At 32.3% G+C, this 25,440-nt stretch overlaps 1 protein-coding gene across 1 annotated transcript in view; it reads right to left on the bottom strand.

Annotated features, from left to right (window-relative positions):
• Positions 1-729: 729 nt before the first annotated feature.
• Positions 730-25,440, bottom strand: part of LOC111620329 (receptor-mediated endocytosis protein 6 homolog) — an 82,640-nt gene continuing 57,929 nt past the window's right edge. The window contains exons 6-8 of the mRNA XM_023362246.1: positions 14,123-14,289; positions 9,119-9,231; positions 730-975 (exon numbers count right to left, since the gene is read on the bottom strand). Of these exons, the coding sequence (XP_023218014.1) occupies positions 730-975; positions 9,119-9,231; positions 14,123-14,289 (526 nt within the window). The remainder of the gene's footprint in view (positions 976-9,118; positions 9,232-14,122; positions 14,290-25,440) is intronic.

The raw sequence follows: 25,440 nt of genomic DNA, 5'->3' as shown, positions 1-25,440 counted from the left end.
ATGTCAGTCATTTATTACTGGTTTTTATACTTACTTTTTGTAAATATAAAAAAAAAGTCAAACAAACTCAATAATATGTGCTTTATACATATTCCCACAATCTCATACCACTGTATACAAATTTAAAATCACTCATCTTATCTAAATCCTCATTCTTTAATTTTTTATTAAATCGATCAGGTAGAAAAACTTGAAATTCATTTCATTCAGTGTCCCTAAGAACGACTAAATTTTTATCACCAAAATGAGTGAATATTGATTTAATATAAAGAATTGGATATTCGTAATCAATTTCCAACTCGTTTAATTTCTTTGTTGGAGTATTTTGAAGTTTACCAATATTGTTTAGTTTTTTCAGTGTCTCCATTTATATAGAGAAAAAAATTATTCAGTATAATTTATAAATATTGAAATACTATATTTTGAAATTTTTTGTAAGAAATTCTCAACTTCCTCATGGGATGGATTTTTTTCTGTAGTTTTAACTGTAATTATATCTCTTACATTGAATGGAATAGTTTCATTTATGACTATATAAGGTTTTTGTTTTATTTTTATTTTTATTTTTGATTTGTAATCTGTTTTTCTATCCTAAAAAAGATCATTTCAAAAATTTGAAAAAACATAACATTTGAAAAATTAAAATCATACTACATTTTTAAAGGTATCAGTGATTGTATTGTAGTTAAATTTGAAACAAACTTTGATTGCATTTTCTAATCAATATTTCTACAAATTTAACCTCTTACCATGCAAAATCTCTGTACCATCACTCAATTCTCTGAGATCAGGTCTATTTATTTCAGAAAAATGTTCTCCTTCAATTTCCGACCTGGTCGTGTCGTCCGATCTTGCCACACTACTAGTGTCATCGGTATCTAAGTCTTGCAATCTCTCTGTATCCGAAGTTAATACATCCATACTCCAAGCATCACTTTGACTGGCAGTTTCCGATACATCTAGTAGGCCTGGAGGCTAAACAAATTTAAGTATTTTATAGTTTTGAAATAAATTATAGTGTTTAAAATTCAAATGACACGTAAGTATTATATTTCAAAATAATATAATGCAAAAGATGTTTCACAAAAATAAAATATTAAATACATAATGAACCTTTAATTTTCCAATGTTTGTTCTGTGTTCAGACAAGTACTTTTCATCTTTTTAATAGGATTATCTTTGAGTTTGATAAATATTATACATTATATAAATGCATTGTACAATAGCTATCAAACAAATTTGTCAGAAAATGTTCAACATTTGATATTGAATTAAATATATGTGCTTTCAAACAATCAACATGCATGCATGCATGCATGACACTTAAAATTAATTAAACATATTCACACAATATCTTCAAAATGTTTTTAAATGTTTATATACATGTTACAAAAAATAATACCAGTTACATGTTTATTTATATTTATAAATATCTGAACTATTTGTTAATTATAAAACTATGAAACTACTGTTTGTTTATATAACATCTTCCATATGTTTGACAGTGACTCCTGGTGATGTTTGTTAAGACAACTATCCAATTATTATAGACTGTTTATATATTCCAAACAACTTCAAATTGTGTGCTAATATAAGATTTCTGGCCTCCTAACAAATTTTGCTTTGTCCCACAATATATTTCATTCTCTTACATTATCGAGAACTCTTGATATTACCATGTTTGTTGTTTCTTGAATAATATTATCTTTATATCCTTTTACCCTATCAGTGTGTGCTCTCACTTTCTGATAGGGTAAAAGTATTCAATCATTGTCCATCCTATGTTACTAAAAGTTAGTCATAAATTGGAAAATTTATCTCTACAAGACTTAAAGAAACCATAATAAATTCCAGAAAACATTTAATAAACATTGATGAACACTTTCAGCCTTCTTAATAGGCTTGCTTCAGGGTGAAGTCGAGGTCTTTCTTTTCGCCAACATCTTGTACTATTAAATGCACAATAAAGTACAAATTTATAAATGAAATATGTAGTTTTGGAGATTGCAAATGCTTCATGTAGTAAATATTGACAGACTGCAAGAACAAGATTAAAACTACAAAAAAATTCTCCAAGACTCAAGCTAAGAAAGAGAATTCCCCCATCTGGAAAGCTGGTTGTAAGTCTAAGTGGTCACCCCTTAATGCCCATTGACGAGTTAACTCGTCAAGTTTACATAGCGTTACGAAAAACTCGGGAGTTAAAGCCACTTTTAAAATTTTTATTTTTTATTTTTGGAATGTTTTTTAAGTCTCCAAATCTTTTCAAAAATTCTTACCTGCGCAAAAAAATTTTATTGCGATTTTAATCAACCTTTAATGACGCACAATTAACGCTTAAACAGGTAGGTTGTTAAGAGAAGAGTGGCTGTAATGAACAGTTTAGTAAAATTGTTGAATTAAAAGGAAAATTCAATACAACATTAAAGTAACAATTAGTTCAGTTCATAAAACCAATACTATTGTTCACAGATTTTTCAGTAGAAAGTATTGTTAATCTTCTGAATACAGAAGATAAAGAATAAAGCCAAGTTAATGGTGAAATTGTCAGTGAAATCCAAATACAGGTAACCCCCGTATAGCACGGCACTTCTATAGCACGGATTCACTCTAATACAATTCGAGAACTGGGAACATCCCCCGTATAACATGGTGCTTTTATAGCACGGGTTCACTCTAACATGGTTTGGGAATTGGGTAAAACCCTCGTACAACACGAAATGTAATAAAGGGTGCATTCTTTTATACCTCCGCATAACTCCGCGAGAGCATTCATTTTTTAGGTTAAATTTTACAATCGGGACCCTTCTTTTGCCTCTGAAAGCTCATTTTAGAATTATAGATTCCTCCACACGATACTATCGATAGTGCGAGCACCGCCATTTTTCTTTCACAGTCGTTCCTAAATTCCTACAAACAGCGACGCACTCCCGTTGCAAAGCGACTGCTATTAACGAACGCACCCACAAACTGTTACCAGTTGATGATGCTCGTGCTGAAATCATCATATAAAATGAGTAATCCTCTGGTAAAATATTTACTTAAATAATAAATAAGTATTCGATTTAAATAAGGGTTTAACAACATGTTTAACTTTTGGAACCTAACCCCCCTTTTCGCACTTGTTCTTTGTTTCGTATAATACGGATTCGCATAACACAGCAATTTTTTGGAATGTAACTCCCATGTTATATGGGGGTACCTGTACTCTAAAAATATAATTTTGCAAATGTTCTGGGAGAAAAAGTTTGATATAACTAAAAGACAGTTTTCTTCAAATAATCTAAATACAATGTAAATACAAGGTTTATTAGATTTTGTTTATTTCATTTTTATTATAAATTCTGTAGTTCTTTTCTCCCTTGAAAATTTGTTTTTGATGAAAAATAAATTTAACTGAAATTTTTACTTTCTTGGCTGTTATAAATAAGATGGGAAAGAATTTTAATCATCTCATATTTTTATTTTCATGTTATTTTCCTGGCTATTTTAATGTAACATGGGTTACATTCCTAAATGATATACTAGGACATTAGTGACTGTCATAATGTAATAGAATTCAGGCAGAGCAGGAAAGAAAAAGGTGATCTTGCACCTGCTGGACACAGAAGAGATAATCCATACACTAGCAAGCGATAAAAGAGATCTTTGCACTTGTCAAAACAGAGAGGCAATCCAAGAACAAAGCAATCTGTGCCAATTGCTTTATTATTGTGTTTTGTTCATATATGGTCCCCATTTTGCATTAGACATGCACAATGCTAATTTTTTTGTCTCCTAAGTTTCGTTAGACATGCTAAACCACGTCAGAAAGCATGGACATTGCTTTAGAGATACAATGGGATCACAATGACAAAGTCATAGACCCCCATTTTTATTATATTTTTGGATTTGTCATTGCAATTAATAGGAATTGGCTATGTTTTCTCAAAATCTATCCATCAAATTTTTAAACTCAATTTTCTAAGAAACATAGCTCATGAGCAAATGACCTTGACATGTGGTGCGAGTTTGTCTCACAATATCACTTTGTTGAGTGTGCTAACTCTACGACCTTGTATCTCAAAAACAAAGTCCCAAATCCTCAAATTTTTATTACATTTTTGAATTCCTCATAACAATAAATGGGTAATGACAAAGTTTAATTGAAATCAATCGGTTATGTATGAAAATGAATGCAATTTCTGTAAGTCACATATAAGAGGCTATGCAAACATTCAGCCTCAAATATCATCATCAAATTTGACAATCTGGGTTTTGGAATCATAATCTTGTGACATCGCTGAACCCTAAAATGCCAAAAAACTAATACTCGGTGACATTTGAGTGATGGCACTCAAATTGTTAATCGTATTCACACCGATAATGGTTAACGTGAGTCATATTTTATACTGATCTATGTCTGTTAATGTGTGTTTACTTTAATATATCAGGCTAGGGTAAAGATTAACAAACAAAAGTTGGCACACCAGCTTGTATACAAGAATCATTGATGCTATTAAATTTTGGTGATTAAAGATCAAGGGAGTGAAAAGATAGTGAGTGGTCACATGCCAATCTCAAGAGGGGTCAAATTTAATGAAAATTTTACTCATTAACAACATTTACAGTTTTTTATAAAACTAATCCCTATCCTCAAAAACAAACTTTTTGCTATTTCATAATAATTAATAAAGTGAAAGTTATATTTTTAATAAAATCTTATAACAGCCAAAAAAATTTACACAATTTGCTAGATTTTTTTACATTTGGGAATGTAAGAATATCATGAATGATTTGATATTTTAAACAATTAAATAAATTTAAAAAATTATTAGTTATAATTAATTCACAATATCTCATTGAATTGTTACATAGAACTGTAAACAGTGATATTTCAGTACCACTTCTCTGATTTCCTATTGTTTATATCATATATATCTATATATAAAAATGGACATGTTTGTATCTATACATCAATCTGCAGCCAAAACTACACATCGCACATGAATGGTGTTTGGGTGTGGTAATAGCCCCAAGTCTCCCATCGTGCACTATGGTGGTTGTGTCTCGATAGCTATAAAGGTGTGAGAGATATGGGGTTTGAAAGTGATTGACTTCAAAAATGTGTGACACTTCAATGAGAATGTTCCAGTTTTTTCTAGAAAGTTCCAGAGCCTAATGGTGAAATTTGGTACACAGTTAGGGTACGTCATGAAAACACACAATAAGAAGGGATTTTTCAAAATTCCCCTGCGGGGGTTAAGCATTAATTAAGGGATTGGTTATTCTAGGAGGTTAAAAACCCTGCACACTATCAACAAATTTTAGAATTAGCCCACATGCTATGTTACATCTCTTGCTTTCAATATACTGACAAAATTTATTTACATATAACTCCTAATTTATTTACAAAAAAGGGAAGTACCTATGGGCCCTATCACGTGACCTATGTGAATTAATGATAAGCAGCTTGGAACATAAAATTCTATCATTGTTCCTCCTGGAGATTGTCGCATGTAAGTAGTATATTGATAACATCTTAATAAATAACTACTGTGAGACTAATTGGGGGTAGGATGTTTACGAGGATGTTCCTATCCTTCCTATTACTCGACTCAAGACCTTGAGGTCCGGTCTCGCTCGTCTAAAGGATGGGAAAAAAAGGGGGTTAGGAAAAAGGATCGTTAAATTCTTTCACCTATCAGGATCTGACACCAATCTATCAATTTATCGTGGATAGATGGGGGAATTATTATGAGCGATCTCATCGAGGACTTCGGGTTCAGTATGGAGGAAGAAATGCACTCCTATTGTTCGTTAACAAAATACCCGTTTATTCCATACATTTATACATAGTTAATAATTGGAATACAAATCCCTCCCGGGATTTTCAATTCGTATGGTTCATAAATTAACGGCAAAGTATAAAGTAGTCGCGATCCTAACCGCGAGTTTGGAATAGTAGAATAGTGAGAGAGAGCTTACATATCATTGCGAGTAGAATAAATACCTCTAGTTAGGTCGTTATAACGTTGATCCAAGGTTCGTCCTTCCAAGTTCAAAGTTCAAATCAGTCCAAAGTTCGAAGTCGAAGTTAAAAGTCTATTAAAGACGGTGGCGACGAGATGCAGGTAAATCCACGGGCACACACTCACAGTATAGAGAAAAGAACTTAATTTCCCCCTTGTGTCGTCATCGCTCTTGCCTTTTATATGGAGCTCTTTTTTGAAACAAAATGGTAAATAAATGAACAAAATGAATATAACTATTCGAATCTCAGCCTTCTTAAATCCTGACCCTCACACTACTCACCACATCGAATTAATGATAATGATGCACTCAAAACCAAATTATGGTGTGATACACAAAAAACATTAAAAAAACAAACTTTTTTAAACCCCATCAGGTTCTTAACTGTTCTTAGAATTATAATCAAACTCTTATTTAAACGTCATTCCATAATTGAATAACCATCTGAAAACGATTAAGAACTTGATGCAGAGCCCAGAAGGGGTTTGAAGACATTCATTTTTTTTTTGATTTTTGTGTATAACACCATAACTTGGTTCCAAGTGCATCATTGACATCTTAATCATTTGAGGATCTAAGCCTGATATCAACAACTTGATACAATGCATAAATAATAACTCTTAAGTTAAAAGTTAAATTTAAAAACTCACACCAAGCTTTATATAGTTTCTGGATACAAATTCACTGAGTTCAGCATTAATAAAGTTCCTTTAGTATTAACACAAGCACTTTCGACAAGTGTATGACCATTATCTTCAGGTGAAATGAACAAATTTTAACGAAACGAACGTGCAGAATGTTCCAAAAGAACAGAATTTTAAAATTCAAACCAGGTGTCCAGAAATTCCGTTAAGAATGTGCAAATAGTTTTTGATATGTTCGAATCTGTAAATTTTATGATGCAAGCAGGGCATGTGTGGAAATGTCACTGCGTTGGCGATATGATGATAGGCACGTTTCGTTTTTTAGACGCCAATACAAAACAATCCACATCCCGTGTAGACTGAAGGTGGGAACATTGCATGCTTCTGTAGTAGCCATGAGAAGTGCTTCCCAGATAAACACAAGCCTTCAATTGTTGCAGCATTTAAGTATTGCTGTTCAGGACCATAGCAGGTTGTAGCCTTGCTCCAGAACTTTTTTAGCAAGCTCTGTAGAACATCTTCCTTTGGCTACATCATCCTGATGCTCTGCAAGGCGGGAGGCAAGCATTCTTGTTGTTGCTCCTACGTATCTTGTAATAGCTCCCATTGCCGAATTTTCTAGGTGTATTGCATAAACCTCTGACTTTTCTAAAGTGGTTAGCCTGTCCCGATCATTGCAGATACATCTGCGTAGGTTTGGTAGGCAGATTATGAATAGAATGAAATTATGCAGCTGAAATATGCGGCTGATGTGTATAGAGGTTGGTCCAAGAAAGTGCTTATGTTAATACTAAAGGAACCTTATTAATGCTGAACTCAGTGAATTTGTATCCAGAAACTATAATAACTCTTACGGTCTCACACTTAACCTCAAACAATGCAGTGACAAACACACCCACTTCCTAGACCTGAATATCTACTTTAAAATGGGAATTTATTATAAACCAGGGTATCTACCATTATTCATACCAGCAATTTCAAATAATACCTATACATACAAAATAGCAGCATTTAGAGCCCTCACAAAAAAAGCATTCACACATTGCACAAACATCGTTGACACAAGAATTACAAGAATTACAACAATACAAGAATTACAACATATTGAAGAAATACAACGTATTGAAGAAATAGCAAGAACAATACAAGAATTACAAGAATATTGTACAAGAATTACAACATATTGAAGAAATAGCAGTGGCACATAGTTACCCTAGTACAGTGGTACAAAGATTAGCAGAAAACTATATTAAGAGAATGAGTAATCAAACTGGTTCCAATATTAACAGGGGCAATAGTAAAAATTTAGGGCATACACACCAACATATACTAATTGATTATGACCAGGGGTTAAAGGCTTTATATAAAGAAATTGCTACTAATAGAGAATGGGCAACAACATATAGATGTAACATGTCTGTTTATTTGTTATTAAAAAATGACAAAGACGCCATTAAAACCTACAATGCACTGGGGATATACAGTATACATGTGAGAAATGACAGATTTTGCAGACATCTGATGTACCTACATTGGTTCAACCAAAAGGTCTCTTAAAAAACAGATGGTGGACAATAAATACAATACACACAATAAAAAGCAGACCACCATCCTAGCAATATATGCTACTGAGACTGGTGTGGAAGCTAAACTACAACAGGCCAGCCTCATTAAAAGCACCTTTCACACCAAGCAGATCAAAATTTTGGATACTCTACAAATTTGTATAGCCAAGCTAAAAGGGAAATGAATAAATTTTAAAAAATAGGCAAATATCTCACATGCTTGGAGGATGTTTCTTCACGATCCTGACAACATTAATAACAAATACAAATCAACTACTTGCATTGGGATTTGTTACAAATATAAACATTAAATTTTTATGTGAATTTTTACTTTATTTCATTTTAATGTTGTTTTTAATTTTTATTTTTATTTCTATTGTTAATACGTGTATTAACACACAGATATGATTTTTTATACTTGTTTGAATATTTAATTGTTAACACATAGATAGGAATTTTTGTATTTGTTCGAATATTTAATTGTTCCAGCAATTTTTAAATTAAAAATTGCTCTGTAAGCATTCTAAATTTTTAAATAGAATGTTTTGACCTGAAGCAGATATGAATTAAGATCAAAAGCACTTGTCAAAGTATATTAAAAATATATGTGGTGATTTAATTATAAAGGTTTGTTGGTGTTACTTACTATATAACAAGCTGTAAAATTTAGAATACTGTATACTATATTCAAAGATCCCCACAAAATAATATAAATATCAAATTTAATATCTCAATTGAAAATTAAGTAAATAATACACTATTTATTTATTTATTTATTTAATTAGACATACTAGGCAGAGCCCATGATGCGGGTATACAATAATTCGTTACATGTACATTACACAAAAATATCATAATCCATCCATTAAGTAAATAAATACACAAATTCAGACATACCTGAACTTCTAATGCTATTTGAGAGGATGCATCAGACTGTTCAATAGTTTCGGAATCACTTGCAAGAACATCCGTACTCCAAGTGTCGCTCACCATTGATTTAGTTTCATCACCTATAACAATATTTTTTTTTACTTGTATAATTATTTTTTTTTTACTTCTAAAATTATTTTTTTAGATACGTCTTTGTAATATTGCAATAATAATAATAATAATAACTCTCCCGTGGTCACCACCTGGTCGTGGTGGGAGAGCCCAGTAATTTTACTGAACCATAGAGCAATGCAGGCTGGAGCACAAGCTCCTGGTAGGGACACCCATGCCAGTAAGGTCTATGGGGAGAAATGAAGCTAAGAGTGACCACACACCCACATTCTGTGGAGATAATCATTATGGTAGTAACCAGATCTAAGTATGATACCGGCTCGGACGTCGCCCGGGTTAACAAGGTCCGCGTTCGTGGGTTAGGCAGAGGCTCACGTTCGAAAAATAGGCTCCAGTCTCCCTTGGTTACCGGTGGCGAAAGCAGCGCCGGCCCAAGCATGGCTACTGCAATGCCCTCAACAGATGTGAGGAATCAACCTAGCCTTGGTGTTTCTGTGGCAATGCATCCACAGACCACAAAGGCTGGAAAACCACGCCAACGGATGAAATGGACAACAGAAATGAACGAGTTTATCATCCGCACTTACTACACCATCACAAGACTCGAAACAAACATGACAGCATACAGACAACAACTACACCACATATTCACACAACAATATCCTCACCTCACTGTCACCGAACAAAGGGTTGTTGATCAAAAACGAACAATTATACACAACAACCTTATCCCACAAACAACACTTGAACTTATCAAACAACAGGTTGCTGATCAAATACATCAACAGACAGAAACATTTAACATTAATGAAGATCACGTAACCTGTCAGGATAATCCAGCAACAAGCACTGATTACAGCACACACACAACAAGTACCACTAATGATACTGCAGGCACTTCCCCATCCATCACTGATAACGTAGACATAGAATTAGTTAATACACTCTCACTTATATTTCAGGAAACACTCACTAAATATACAGGTACAGATCCCACACAAAGACCACGAATACCGAAAATCAACACGTCAAAGGTAGTAGGAAAAACACTAAATTATGTAAACACTCACTTACTACCAAACTACATTCATTCAATTTCTACACTCTCAGACATTCATACATTAGTTTATGCTGGGGCAGTCACAGTAGTAACACACCATGGACTGAAAATACACTCACAGACAGACACACACAAAACACAATTCTATCACAAGCCTGCCTGGCAGAGAAGAATAGAAACACAAATAAATGACATTAGACAGCAATTAGGCAGGCTGACACAATACACTAAAAACAACATAACACCCAAATTAAAGAAACAACTCAAAAACATTTTCAAGAAAATCAAAACACACACAAAACATGAACATCACAACACACACATTACAGAATACATCGATACACTAAAACAAAAACTCGCAGCCAAAGCACGTAGACTCAAACGATACAAAACATGTACACTACGAAAACAACAAAATAAATTATTCACAAACAATGAAAAACTTTTCTACAGACAAATCAGTACCAAAACAAACACTGATACACAGCACAGTGGCACACCAACAGAAGAAGAACTCACAACTTATTGGTCTTCTCTTTGGTCCAATGCTGTTACACACAATGCTGATGCAGGCTGGATCGAGGAGGAGAACAGAAACTTGCATAACATACCAACTATGCCCTGTGCTGAAATAAACATACACGACATTCGCTACGCTGTTAACAGAACACACAACTGGAAGACACCTGGTGTAGACAACATTCACAATTTCTGGTACAAAAAGTTTACATCACTGCACCAGGAACTAGCTAAACATCTAACACACATCATCATCAATCCACAAGACATGCCAAAATTTCTTACTCAGGGCATCACCTACATGAAACCTAAAAACAACAAAACCACAGACCCCACACAATACAGACCAATTACATGTCTTCCAACACTCTACAAATTATTGACATCCTGTATCACAAACAAAATATACAAACATGTTGAAGAACACGACATTCTTACAGAACAACAAAAAGGTTGTCGTAGAAATCACAGGGGATGCAAAGAACAGTTACTCATAGATTCAGTCATTTTACGGCAAGCACACAAACAACAAGAAACATACACATGGCATATATAGACTACAGAAAAGCATTCGAGTTATTTCTAGTATAAACCAAAACGGTGCTTAATTCACTATAATTTCTTTCACTAACGTTTTCGAACCTTTCGATTCTTCTTCAGGTGAAAAACAGGCAAATCAGTTAACATTCGATTGGCCGATCTTTTTTGAAAGAATTCCAAACCTGGAACATCTCTGAAATTTGTGCAATTGTCGTCATCCTTTGCGCATGCGCCGTTGTGAGCCTACGTTTCATCACGTTATGTGTCATATATCAGGGTTTGCCATGCTACTGATAATGATATTTCATCTTTGCTGTTTATACAATTGTTACCCTGAGTTGCTTTGTGTATATAAATCGCTTCCATCAAACGCAAATAGTGTGTCTGGTGTGTGATGTATATTATCCTGGCTTAATCAAATAACGGTTGTATCTCAGGGTCCGTGGCGTACTGTGCTAAGGCGGTTGTCGGCCTCTTGTGGAGGATGTCAGCTTTATGTTCTTTAATCCTCACTCCTAAAGATCTCTTCATGGAGCCGATATATAACAAGTCTTCATCGCATCTGCGATCCCTAATTGGGATGCTGTATACTCCAGCCATCATGTCTTGTTGCGGAGTATCTTTCACATTACTAAGCAGTAATGCGAAAGATACTCTGCATTTTAGAGTCCTTGGCATTACAAATGAGAGAAAAGATTGTGTGGCATTGCTTAAATGCCAACAGAAAGCCAGAAGAGTTGGCAACTTCTTTTTAGATGGGAGCCAAGACGCTATTGTACATGACCGCTCTAAAGTAAACAGCTGTATTGGTTACATTGGGTGTAATGTGAGCAGATGTGTGATGGACTTTCTAGTGGGAAAATGAGACCCGTAATAGATTTCTGAGTATACCCATACAACAATGCCTGCTGTAGGATGTAACAACATTGAAGCAATGGGTAAAAACCTTCAGATCAAGGTGTTGAATGCTGCCATTTTGTAATGAAAACGATCATGTGAGAGGGCCTGAATGAAAAATGGATGGTAGGTAGGTTTCCTGTATACACTGGTTAAGCATTGTTATGACATTTGGAGAAATATGAAATCTACACAGCTTCCATAAAGAAACACACCACCAACCACAAGGACGCAAGTCATTCCCATAAGTTTGGAAATTCGACATTCATCAACACCTATCTGATGATGATCCTTCTGACACAAATTCTACAATGTCACATGCATCCACCAACAGACAGGTGTCACATCTACTAAGCGGCACATGTGATTCAAAATTAAGAATTTTATCATAGAATCATATTTCACCTGAAGATGTCTACTGGAAGGTAGATGAAAACATTTGTGCAACAGTTTAATTGCTGGAGTTTGGTTGACATTGTGAGAAGTTTTTTGTTATATATTAACCCTTTGCCTTCAAAGGGTTAATATATGACAAAAATATAAAAATATATTAACCCTTTACCTTCAAAAGTACAGATCAATCGGTACCCCATCATTAAGCAAAACTTCGAGGGTACCAATTTGTCGTTACCCTAGTAAAAATAGATTTTTGTAAAATTTATCAATAACAGATGTCAGCACTTGATGGCAGCATCTTGTCTATCATCTGTTTCACATATTTTTCTCCAGATGGTGTTTTGTTGACTTAAAAAATTTTAATTAATGCTGTTTTTACTTGATTTATTTTTTCTGATAATTCTTTCATTTTTAGCATATTTATGCAATAATATTACTATAATAAGTTCATTTATGCTATAATACATTTATTTAGCTATAATAAGTCAATGTGTTATAAATATTCAAGTTGTGACTTTCAGTTCTGACATTTTATATATTTTTTTACTTTTATCTAAAATATCAGCAAATATTACATGTATTACTACTGGTAATCATGTTTATTACAAAAATTTATATTCTTGTTCAATATGAAGTGAATAAAGTATATTAGTTGATAGCAGAATAAAGTTTTGATTTCGAATAAATGTTTGATATAATGTGCAATAATTTCACAACAAATAAATGTACATGCATAAGTGTTATATAGAGTTGTACAGAACAATATTCTACTTCTTTCTGGCTCGTTGCCGGCAGAAAACTAGGTAACTAAACAATGTTAATTTTGACAAAAAGTTACAAATTATCAAGTTTAAATGTCAGTTCTGATATATATTATTTTTTTAATAAAATGAATCCATTTACTTAAGANTGAATGTACATGCATAAGTGTTATATAGAGTTGTACAGAACAATATTCTACTTCTTTCTGGCTCGTTGCCGGCAGAAAACTAGGTAACTAAACAATGTTAATTTTGACAAAAAGTTACAAATTATCAAGTTTAAATGTCAGTTCTGATATATATTATTTTTTTAATAAAATGTATTGAAAAATATAGTATTTAAAACAAAGATATTAATAAATGTACATAATTTTTTTATATGAATATAATGATAATTTGATTTTTGGTGATTTTTTAAAATAATATCGCCTGACTGACCTATATTGCCTTCAGACAGTTTACAAAATTAACGTAAACAAGACGGCAATGGCAAAGGGTTAATAGAATGTGCATCACACAATAGATGAATCATGACCTATACCAATGATTTTAAAGAATGACACTTAAGTCTAAGACACTAAATATACAAGATTTAAACATACATACACAGTATATTCATATCGTTTTTAAACAAAAACTCAACAAACTTCTTTGTTGACTAAAATATTTATATTAAATTTTTCTAAGTTTAAAAAAAAATTATTAAAAATAAAAATCATTACGAACCTTCGTTTATTTCTTTTATTTCAAATCTTCCAAATTTATCTTCAATGTCCTCGCGATTTTGTTTTTGCGTAGCAACAGGAAGATCCAAAGGCCTCTGTTCTCTTTCTTCTCCTTCAAGTTGAGATGACGGCGTATCTCGCCCACTAACATTTGGAGTACCACGTCCACTAAATATTTAAAATTTAAAAACTATTTCAACATAACTGTAAAAATTTATATACTCACATACAATCCAAAATACAGTATAAGGAAAAAATTGTACTGTCATTCTGTGTTAGATTTATTTACTTGATGAATTAAATACAGGCAAGTACTTTTAACATTTCAAAATGTCATCCTCAAGCAAAGGAAGAACTTATAAAATTGAAATAATGATTTTTTTAAAAACTTTACATTAAGAAAAATATCCAAAGACATCTATATACAGAGTTCCTACTGAAATTTTTGTTTTAAATTCCATGACTTTCCCTAATGTCTCCTGACCAACTTTGTACAAATTCCCCAACCCTCTTGTCCCTTACAGCCATGGTTCTCAATCTTTTTGAAGTAGGGGAACACTAAACTTTGATATTTTTTTCGCAGGACATTTATAATATTGATACATCAGTTTGAAAGCAGAAGTGGAAAAAATTTTTGAAATCAACAGCACACTCGGTCTAGTATATGACATCGCTGGTGTTTGCTCATTACGTTCCCATACAAAAATTATTTTACATTGTATTGATTTTTCTTTTGCAACAATTTTTAATTAATTGTATATTTGATATTTTTATGGAACACTTGAAGTGGCTTCATGAAAAACCCATGTTCTGTGGACCACGGACTGAGAACTGCGCCCTTACAGTATGACATATGAACAAAATAAAACAGCATTTGACTTACTACACACATATATTATTGCTTCTCCAACTTTTTAATTAGTTATTTTTTATAATTAACAGTTAATAATTTATCAATTATAAAAAATATATAAGGCTAAAAATAAAATGTTAAACTACTTTATCATGTTATTAATCCACAACCATAAATCTATGTAACTTTGAAAAAAAATAAAAAGGCATTATTTATTTATTGTTCATTAACAAATCCTGTAAAATTTCATATATATTTTTGTACATGCATTAATCCTTTAATAAATTTCCTGAACTGTATACAATATTAATAAACTGGAAAAAAACAAATTGTTTTGTTATGCATTCAAAATTATTAAAATGAAAAGTGAAATAATTTAATACAATAAATATGACTTACGGAACCTGTAACCGATGTGTATCACTTTTTCTTTCAAAAATCAAACGTTTTCATAACCCCTTGATTTTTTAAAGAAAAAGTGATACACATCGGTTACAGGTTCCGTAAGTCAGATTTATTGTATTATATACAACCCAATGTGCAGTGATAGTATATTATTATATGAAATAATTTAAATTATTTATCAATTTTTTTAACCAGTTCATTAACACCTGCCCTCAAATTGTGTATGCCAATGCTTATTGTGAAATATTTAAAGAGAGTTAAAATATTTCAAAAATTTTTTTTTATTAATGTTAGATTATTAAATGTTTTATAGACTTTTCTCTTAAATTCTTAATTAATTAATACTAAATGATTGATTAATTAAATGCAGTTAAATAGTATTTCAAAGTCCATACAAATTACATATAATACTATACGCAAACACTGTCAGATGGCATTAAAATCTTTTTCACAATGCAAAATTGCAATCATCAAACTAATGAATGTTTCCAATTTAGAATAGAATGTCACTACATGCAGTATAACATCCTCAGCATTATATATATAATATTCTAAACATTTAAATTTCACGGCAAAATTCAAGGCTCGCAAGTATGAAAAAGAATGAAATTTGAAATAAAAGGCAAACAAAAACAAAAGATGAAACAAAATTCTTATAACATTTTTTATGGAATGAGTTCATGGTGCATTATAAAACTGAACAACTAGGTTAGTGTGGCATCATAGTTGAAAAATTTAAAAAGTGCATCCACAAGTTAGGAAGTTCAACTGTATGTGTATTGCATGAGCACAAGATGGAAGTGAGGAAAATTTTTCAAATAAATAATGCTCTACAATTGGCACAACTTTGAGGAGGTGGTTTGAGTCACCAATGGATTAAAATTGGACTCCATAACTTCTCTGGTCAGCTTTGTGGAGCATCTACATTTTGTAATATCCTTCCTCACTTCCACTAGTCACTCCATGTTATAACATGATTCATACCATAAAAAAATGTTTTGAGAGTTCCACTGCACCTTTTGTTTTTGTTTGCCTTTTATTTCAAATTTCGTTCTTTTTCATACTTGCAAGTCTTGAATTCTGCTGTGAAACTAAAATATTTAGAATATTTAAATATTGTGAATGTTATACTGCATGTAGTCACATTTTGTTCTAAATTCAAAACATTTATTAGCCTGATGATGATTATCATTTCGTATCATTAAAAGTACTTGTGTTATAAAGAAGATTTTAATACCATCTGACAGTGTATACATCTAGTATTATAATTAACACAGCTATTTTAAAATCTCAAAGTGACAATTAATATTGCTGTATGTTATATTTGGAACTTAGTTTTACCCCCATGGTTTTTGCAATGCTCTTCTCCTGTTGCATTTTAAAGTAATTCTTCACATAAACAATCAATATTAGTTTTTTGTTCTTAACTGAAACTTTTGAGCCTTAAAAAAATTTGTTCTGAAGTCAAATAAATTTTGTATTTTTGAATTTCAGAAAGTCTGTTAATTATTGTTTGTGGTAAAAATAAAAATAGCAATTCATGGTGCTAACTTCAATTTTTTTTCTATTAATCAACATATTGCATCAAGTTTACAATTGTAAATGCTAGCCTATGATGATGATAAGTCCTTAAATTAAAGCATTCTTTTAATCTAAAATATTTATGTTAACTTATCAGTTTATTGTTACATGGCAAATCCTATATTAGGCCTATTTAATTATACAGTAGAGCCTCAAAAACTTGGCTTAATGTGGACCGAAGAGTGGCCGAGTTTGTGAAAATACCAGGTTATCGGGAATGGGGTTAAAAAAAAAATAAGTATGAGTGTTTCTTCAGAAAATACTGTACTGTAAGTCAAATTCAAAACTCACATACGCCAGTTAAATTCAACAACTATTATATATATTGAAAGTAAACGTATGTACAGTTACAAAAATTTTCACAAATAACAATTACAAAATGTCAGATGTTAACAAAGTTCAACATATGTATCCACTACAACAGGTCTGTCGAAAAGACACCTTGCGACGACATACTTCTAAAGTTATTTACCGCAGAGCGAAATGAAATAATCTTCTAGGTCAGCTTAGGCAAAGTTAAAACGACTGTGAGCTCCCTTGATATGTCCGAGACGAACAAAAGTCAAACGTGAGTCCACTTCATGTGTCCAAGGCGAACTAAACTTCCTGCCTAAACTCAATCCTTTTATATGGATTGAAGCAAATCGGATTCCACCAATCAGCGCTTAGTAGCACTACAAGACGTCCACTGATGGTCCGATGTCTTTCAACCAATCTGCGGTTGAGTTTCCAAAAGTTGTCAGATTGCCGTTTCTATGGCGACAACCGTCGTTCGTCGAAAAATGGAAAAGCGCGGGAAATCTTGTGACAGACGATTTCATCCCGACACTGTACTTGTATGTATTGTTTACTTGAGAATACAACAGAGAAAAAACTGCCCAAATACCCTTAAACAAAGGAAAAGTACATCCTTTATGAAGGCATAAAGCCTTTACTACATGAAAATGAAAATTAATGAATACACTGTGTACAGTAATTTACCTGATAAGACAGACCTCAGAAAAATACTTTATGAGAGCTTTTATACTTTTATAAAGCTGTCTATAATGAAAATTAATTAACTAAGGATTNAGCCTTTACTACATGAAAATGAAAATTAATGAATACACTGTGTACAGTAATTTACCTGATAAGACAGACCTCAGAAAAATACTTTATGAGAGCTTTTATACTTTTATACAGCTGTCTATAATGAAAATTAATTAATTAAGGATTTTTTTGCCCTGCCAGGGTGTGGCCGAGTTATCCAGAGTGCCGGGTTATCGAGTGCCGAGTTTGAGACTACTGTATTATGATTTAACTTAAATTTTCCAAACTATGTAACAATAATTATTAATTGGTTTGTAAATTATGGTTTTATTTTGGCTGCAATAATTTTTGGGAAATTTTGAATATGCTTGAAAGAAATTTTGGATTCTAAAAATATTCTGCACCCTTTATTGTAAGTTGCACTTTACCAAATTACTTCTGGCTTCCTGCAGATGGCTACACTTAATCATATTGTGAGGAAAAAAATCAAGGCAGGCAAGGAAGTAATTCCCTGACTTTTCCTGAACACTAAATAACAACCCTGAATTTCCAGATGCATAGGATCCCTGCATATAAATTATAATAATCATTAATGCTACAAATATACTAAATCAGTAAACAACATATTATTTAAATATAGGACCAAATTCAAAGTTATTGCATTTAACTGTAAGTGTAAACTGCCTTCTATGAAGAAAGATTTGGCAGTAATCTTTCTTCTATCCTTCTCCAGTGTTCAAGTGTGTACATAAACGAAACAACTGACAAAACTTTCCACTATAATTTTTTGTTAATTATTCAGCAAATGCATTTTGGGTGATCACCAATCTTTAGTGCCAAAAATTCTATTACAAAGTAAAACAGTAAACTGTAAAACGATAATACTTAAGAACAAAATTTATAACATAATCATTGAAATAAAAGTGAAACATTAAGTAAAGATCCTACTCCATCTACTTTTAATTTAATCAAAATTAATCTTTCTTGTACTTTCTAAAACAGTTAAATATATCAATTTTATTGTTAGTTATAATGTGGTTTTAAAAACAACCAAATTTCAAAAATAAATTTGCCACTCACTTGCTAAATTGATTAACTCCATAAAACAAAAAATGGATAAAAGTGACAAAATTCTTTTTTAATATATAAATTCAAACAAACATTATAGAATGTATTATTGTAGATGTAGGTTTTATTTAATGACATATAAAACACATCAGAAAACATAGATATATGCTGTAACCATTATTATTATTATTACAATTTTGGTGTGATTGAGGGAGTTAATCGATTTGGCAAGTTAAAAACATAACATCCAAAATTCAGTCTTCATTTAATAAATCTTAAACACCTTCTAATGCCGAGAATATTATATTTCAACACAAACGTTTTCAGCCTAATGGAATAGGCCATCATCATGGTTTATTAAGTGTTTTAAAAGAAGCTAAGTTTGATATTTGATTTTCAGTCTTCATATAGTTTTTTATTATAGAGAAAGTTCATTATCATACATTTTTTATTAAAGAGTTTTTGCAAAAATAAATAATAACTGTTTGGTTACTGTTACAATGGTTGCTGTTATTATTAGAGAGATTGCGGCTGACGTTCAAACATTACTTCTAGACGGCAAGCAGAAGTACACAATTTACGTTTTAACTGCAAGAAAAAGTCATTGCGGTGAACGTTCACATCATCACGTAACTCAATAAACATCGTGCATTGACTCACGGGAAATTTGTTGAAAAAATGGTGGAACCATTTGACAACGAATTTCCCGAGTGAAGGTAAATAAACAAATTAAGCTATCTTAAAGTATTTATAGAATGTTATAACACTAACTAATTATTTTTTTTACTATAATTAGCGTCATGTTTCCTTGCATTACAAACAATAGGAAAGTTCCAATGTGTTTTTCCTGTAATCACGATATACTTCTATTGAGAGAAGTAGTGGCTGTAAATCCCTATGCATATGAAAATCCGAAAGGTACTTGGAAAAGTATATCTGAAAATTTATGGACATATTACACTGTCGACGGTAGAAGATGCCGGAAAAGAACAACTTTACTTCTACAGTATTATGACAAGGTATGTGAATGCCATTTTGCCTCTCAGTTATACAGTCTGTTACAAAAGTATACCACAAATTTTGTGATTTTTCAAAATTTATTTAAATTTTTTATTAGAAAATAGTTTGAAATGTTTTAACACATATACAAAAATATCATTTTCAAGCTCTTTATCTTTTAATGATAATATATTAAAAGTTATCACTTTTTACTTGTTAGCAAAGTATAGTTACACTTTCTAAAATTACATAAAATTAATTTTTAAATATATTTTAAACACTTAATATTTGTTTCTTCTGATTCTATGTCACGACTTGGTGCATTTATAGACACTTGGCAAATAATTCCATCACCTACATTTACTTCTTACAGAAACGCGTTTCGGACTTTCGCCCCTCTTCAGTCTGTTACGTCGATAGATGTGACTTGTGTGTCCGTACTTCCCGCTCCCTTCCCCTCCCCTCTTTTCCCGACTTGACGGACTCCCCCGCATGCCTCGTAATTTGTAACATTACCCTTCTCCGAGTGTTGCACACAGCCTCGCCTGCGACTCTGCAAGCACTGCGACTGTATAAACATTCTATTTTATTTTAATAATTGAAGCCAGTTTTTATGGATGTCGATGCTAAGGTTCTTGTTAATATTATTTTTGTCTATAGTAATTTCGTAGCTTTCTTTGAATTTTCTTTTGTACCAATTTTTTTCTTTGTGTACTATTGTTGCATCCTTTTTATCTATTTTGCAGTTGTGGGTCGTGCAGTGTTCGTAAAAAACTGAGTTGATTCTGTTATACTTCAGGTCTGCGATGTGTTCTTTTAGTCTTGTTTCTAATTTTCTTTTTGTTTCACCGATGTATACTTTTGGGGGTTCGCATGTGCAAGGTATTTTATAGACGACTTCGGTAGTGCTGTATTTGTCTGGTTGTTTATTTCTGTCGGGTACAGTCTTCCGGATTCTTTTTTGCAGGTTGTTATAGGTTGGGGCTAGCTTTATATCTATTTTTTCAAAGCTTTTGTTTACTTGTTCAAAGAAGCCACGGATGTAAGGGAAGGGTATGTATCTTACGGTGTTTCTTTCGTTTTGTTTATTTACCAGCCTTTTGTTGTTCATTTTTCTTTCCCAGTTGTTTAGCATTCGTTTTGGATAGCCGTTTAGTAGGAATTTTGTTCGTAGTTCGTTGAGATGTTTTTCCTTCGTCGGTATTGAGCTTGTTCTGTTCTCGATCTTTTTATATTCCATGATGAATATGTTTTCTTTTATGTACTGCGGGATGTTTGAGTTGTAGTTTAGCACTTTCCTGATCTCGCATGGTTTTGTGTATGGCTCGAATTCGATCCTGTTTTCTTTCCTGATTATTTTTATGTCGAGGTAATTTATTTCTGTGTTTGCCTCATTTTCTACCTTGAATTTGATGTTATCGTTTAATTTGTTTATTTTTTCTTCTATTTCTTCTAATTTTGTTAATTCTTGGTCGTATAGTATAATTATGTCATCCACGTATCGTTTATAGAACTTTATGCCTGTAAACTTTTTGATTGCTTGGTCTATATCTACCATGACAAGTTCTGCCAGCTTCGGTCCTATAACTGATCCCATGCTTATGCCTGTCCGTTGCGTGTAGAACTTATTGTTGACTTCGAAATAGTTGCTCCTGTATGCGAATTCTATTAGATCCATTACCTCTTCCTTTGCTTCAATCTTTTTTAGTGTACTTTCTATTAGGTTCCAGGTTATCGAAGGGTACATGTTTATTATATCTAGGCTTGCGAGTCTGTAATTTTTGCTCATTTTTATATTTTTCATGTCATGTATAAGTTCGTCTGCGTGCTTGATGGAGTATTCCGAATTATTGTACTTTTGTAATTCACGTTTTAAGTATTTTTCTAAATTATATAGGGTTGAGTTTTTGAAGTCGACGACGGGTCTTATTTGTTCGCCTGGCTTATGTGTTTTTAGTTGTATGTTTAGCTTAGGAGTTCTGCTATTTTCGTTTGCTAGAATATACTGTTTGTCTTCTCTTTCTATGTTTTTTAGTTGAAATTGCTTATTTATTCGTTTTTTGAGTTCAACATAAATGATTTCTTTTGGGTCTATTGGTAGTTCTCTGAAAGGCTCGCTATTAACTATTTCTGATTTTTTGGTTTGGATCCATTCCTGTTTCACTATGATAATCTGCTTGGATTTATCTGCTTTTATGATATCTATGTTATTTGCTTTTAAGTAGGTTTGTAGTTGTGCTATACTATCTTTATATTTGACGTACGATTTTTCAGTAATTTTTTTCCCTCTATTTTCGTTTTTTACATAATTTTTTAATTTGTTGCTAATTTCTATTTTTATATCGTTGTGATCCTCTGGGGGGGTTACTTTGCTACATATATAATCTAGGTGCGATATGATGTCTAGTTTGTCCCATCGGTTTGGGCCGTTAAAGTCTAATCCAGTTTGTAGTATTTTTAATATATTTGTTGGTATCTCTACGTCGGTTTTGTTTATCACTAAGTTGTCTTTCCACTTTTTGATTTCACGGGGTCTCGGGTATTCAAATCTATTGCTTAGCCGTGTAATTTTCTTTTCTTCGTAATTATCCAGTTTTCTTTTTTCGGGTCTTTCCAAGTGAATATCTTGTTTGATGCCTAGTTTCCTGAGTTTCTTTTTTATTTTGGTAATCGCTATATATTTATATTTTATTGCTGCCTTTAATATTTTTAAATTGATTATATTTATTTCTCTATTGGGTATGGCTTTTTCTATACTTTTTGGTAGTGATAGAGTTTTGAGTGCTCGCTTTTCTCTAATATGTGTCTTAAAGTAGTTAATGTCAATAAGAAGTCTCTGTATCTCACCTTCCATTCTTCGTGCGTGCTCCGTAATGTCCGTTTGCTTGTCTGCTGGTGTCTGCTCCGCCATGGTGCTTACTTTAGGTCTCTGGGATGTATTTGCCGTTTCCCTTTTTTTCCCTTTGTATGATATTGTTTTAGTTATTTGTCGAAACCGTGTCTTCTTTTTCTTGTTTCTTCTGATTCTATGTCACGACTTGGTGCATTTATAGACACTTGGCAAATAATTCCATCACCTACATTTACTTCTTACAGAAACGCGTTTCGGGCTTTCGCCCCTCTTCAGTCTGTTACGTCGATAGTTGTGACTTGTGTGTCCGTACTTCCCGCTCCCTTCCCCTCCCCTCTTTTTTCCCGACTTGACGGACTCCCCCGCATGCCTCGTAATTTGTAACATTACCCTTCTCCGAGTGTTGCACACAGCCTCGCCTGCGACTGTATAAACATTCTATTTTATTTTAATAATTGAAGCCAGTTTTTATGGATGTCAATGCTAAGGTTCTTGTTAATATTATTTTTGTCTATAGTAATTTCGTAGCTTTCTTTGAATTTTCTTTTGTTACCAATTTTGCCAAGTGTCTATAAATGCACCAAGTCGTGACATAGAATCAGAAGAAACAAGAAAAAGAAGACACGGTTTCGACAAATAACTAAAACTTAATATTTGGTTTCACCTCTTTGGCTACAATTACTTGAAAAACTTTTTTAGACATAGAGTTTATTACTTTTTTAATTGTTCATTCTTAATTTTATCCCATGTATCCATTATTGCAATTTTCAATTGATTTACAGATTCATATTGTTTCCCACTTTGATAAACAATTCTTGCTAAAATCCCCCATAAATTTTCAATTGGATTTAAATCTGGACTACATGAAGGCCAGTCAGTATTACATCAATATTTTCTTTTTTAAAGAAATTTTTTGTTGACATTAGGAAATGAATGGGAGCATTATCTTGTTGAAACCACCAAATGCAATCATATTTTTGTAGACAAATATTAAATTAGTTGTACCTTCCAATCCGTCCTATTTACCTACAAAACTACCCCAAATCATTATAGACCCAGCCCATTGTTGCTGGCTTATTTTAACTCTGCTTTCTCTTCTTAAATCATGCCAATAACATGAAAACCCATCAAGGCCATATAAATTAAACTTCTCATCACTAAACATTTCTTGCCATTCTTCAGTCCATTCCATCTTGTCTTTAGCCCAATTTAAATGCATTGACATATGTTTGGCAGTTAAAGGTGGTTTCAACTTTTTTTAAATATTTTACATTGTCACTGTTTTTTAAAGTTCTCCAAACATTTGCATGAGACATCTAGAGTATTAGTAATTCAGCAGCAGCTTGCCTTGTTGACATGTTTTTTTAGTTATAAGCTTTAAAACTTCTTTCTCATTCGTGGATGTTAGACATGATATATGTTTAATATATAAAAAACAAATATTTGTGAAAAAAAAGTTATGCTGCTTTATGAAATGTAAAAAAACCCGATAAAAAAATAATTATAAAAAATAATATTTCCAGTAATAGTTTCAAAATAAATTTAAAAAAAACAAAATTTATGGTGTTCTTATACTTCGGTAACTAACTGCAGAACCAACCCTATTTTTAAAAGTATAAAATAGAGAGGTTGCAGTACACGTATCAGCGCAAAACGTGTACGGCGGAAAGTCCGTGCGCCGCCATCTGGCAATTCTAGGCAGTCGATAACGGCGTTCGCTTCGTCTAGAATGGCGAGTAGAAGATCAGTTAAACTTCATTTTTTTCGGTTTAAATTATGACCTATTTGATTAAGATAATGATTATTTAAGCATTTATGAATAACATTGTGAAGAAATAGACAATTTTAATCCAGAAATTTTTTAATTATTCAATTTTTTAGCAAGTAATGTAAAGTGTCAATAACATTTTTACAGCTATGTTCATAAAATAGCTTATCATATTTTTCTTTTCAGAATGATCGAGCCAGTTTGCAAAGATCTGGAACAGAAGAGGAATTTACAGAATGTAATCAACTTCTACAAGAAATAAAAGAGTTAAAATATGAGGTTCAGATAACATCTGAGAAATCACAACCACAAGCCATTGCTGGGCAGCAAGTCAGGGATGCAGCGATGACATCTTTAAGAGCATCATCTCCTGAGTTTCCATCTGGTAAATATAAAAACTTAAAAATTCTTTATGATATAATTATTATAAGAATTATATAAGAATTATATAATAATTATTTTTAGATGAAGATACCAATTTCAAAAAAAAAAAAAAAAAAAAAAAAAATATGACTAGAGATCAACTAGTGACCAAAAATACTTTGTCGTCACTTTGATCGCTTGTTGTTCCGGTCGAAGCTTGTTAGTCGCCTGGAGTCAAAAGTGATCATTGAAGCTAAAGTCACGTGATTATATGGAAGGAACATTTTTTTGGGGGTAAGCCGATATCAGTGGAAATAGGAAATGCTGAAGTGACACTTCACTCGATTGTCTTCTGATTTTTGATGAGTCCACATAACGTATTTTCTTTTGTATAATCTTTGA

The sequence above is a fragment of the Centruroides sculpturatus genome, unplaced genomic scaffold (genome assembly GCF_000671375.1).
Source record: "Centruroides sculpturatus isolate CEXI.00-Female unplaced genomic scaffold, Cexi_2.0 scaffold32, whole genome shotgun sequence".
Taxonomy (NCBI): Eukaryota; Metazoa; Arthropoda; class Arachnida; order Scorpiones; family Buthidae; genus Centruroides; species Centruroides sculpturatus.
The sequence above is the reverse complement of the archived record's forward strand: the minus strand, read 5'-3'. Positions and strand labels throughout refer to the sequence as shown.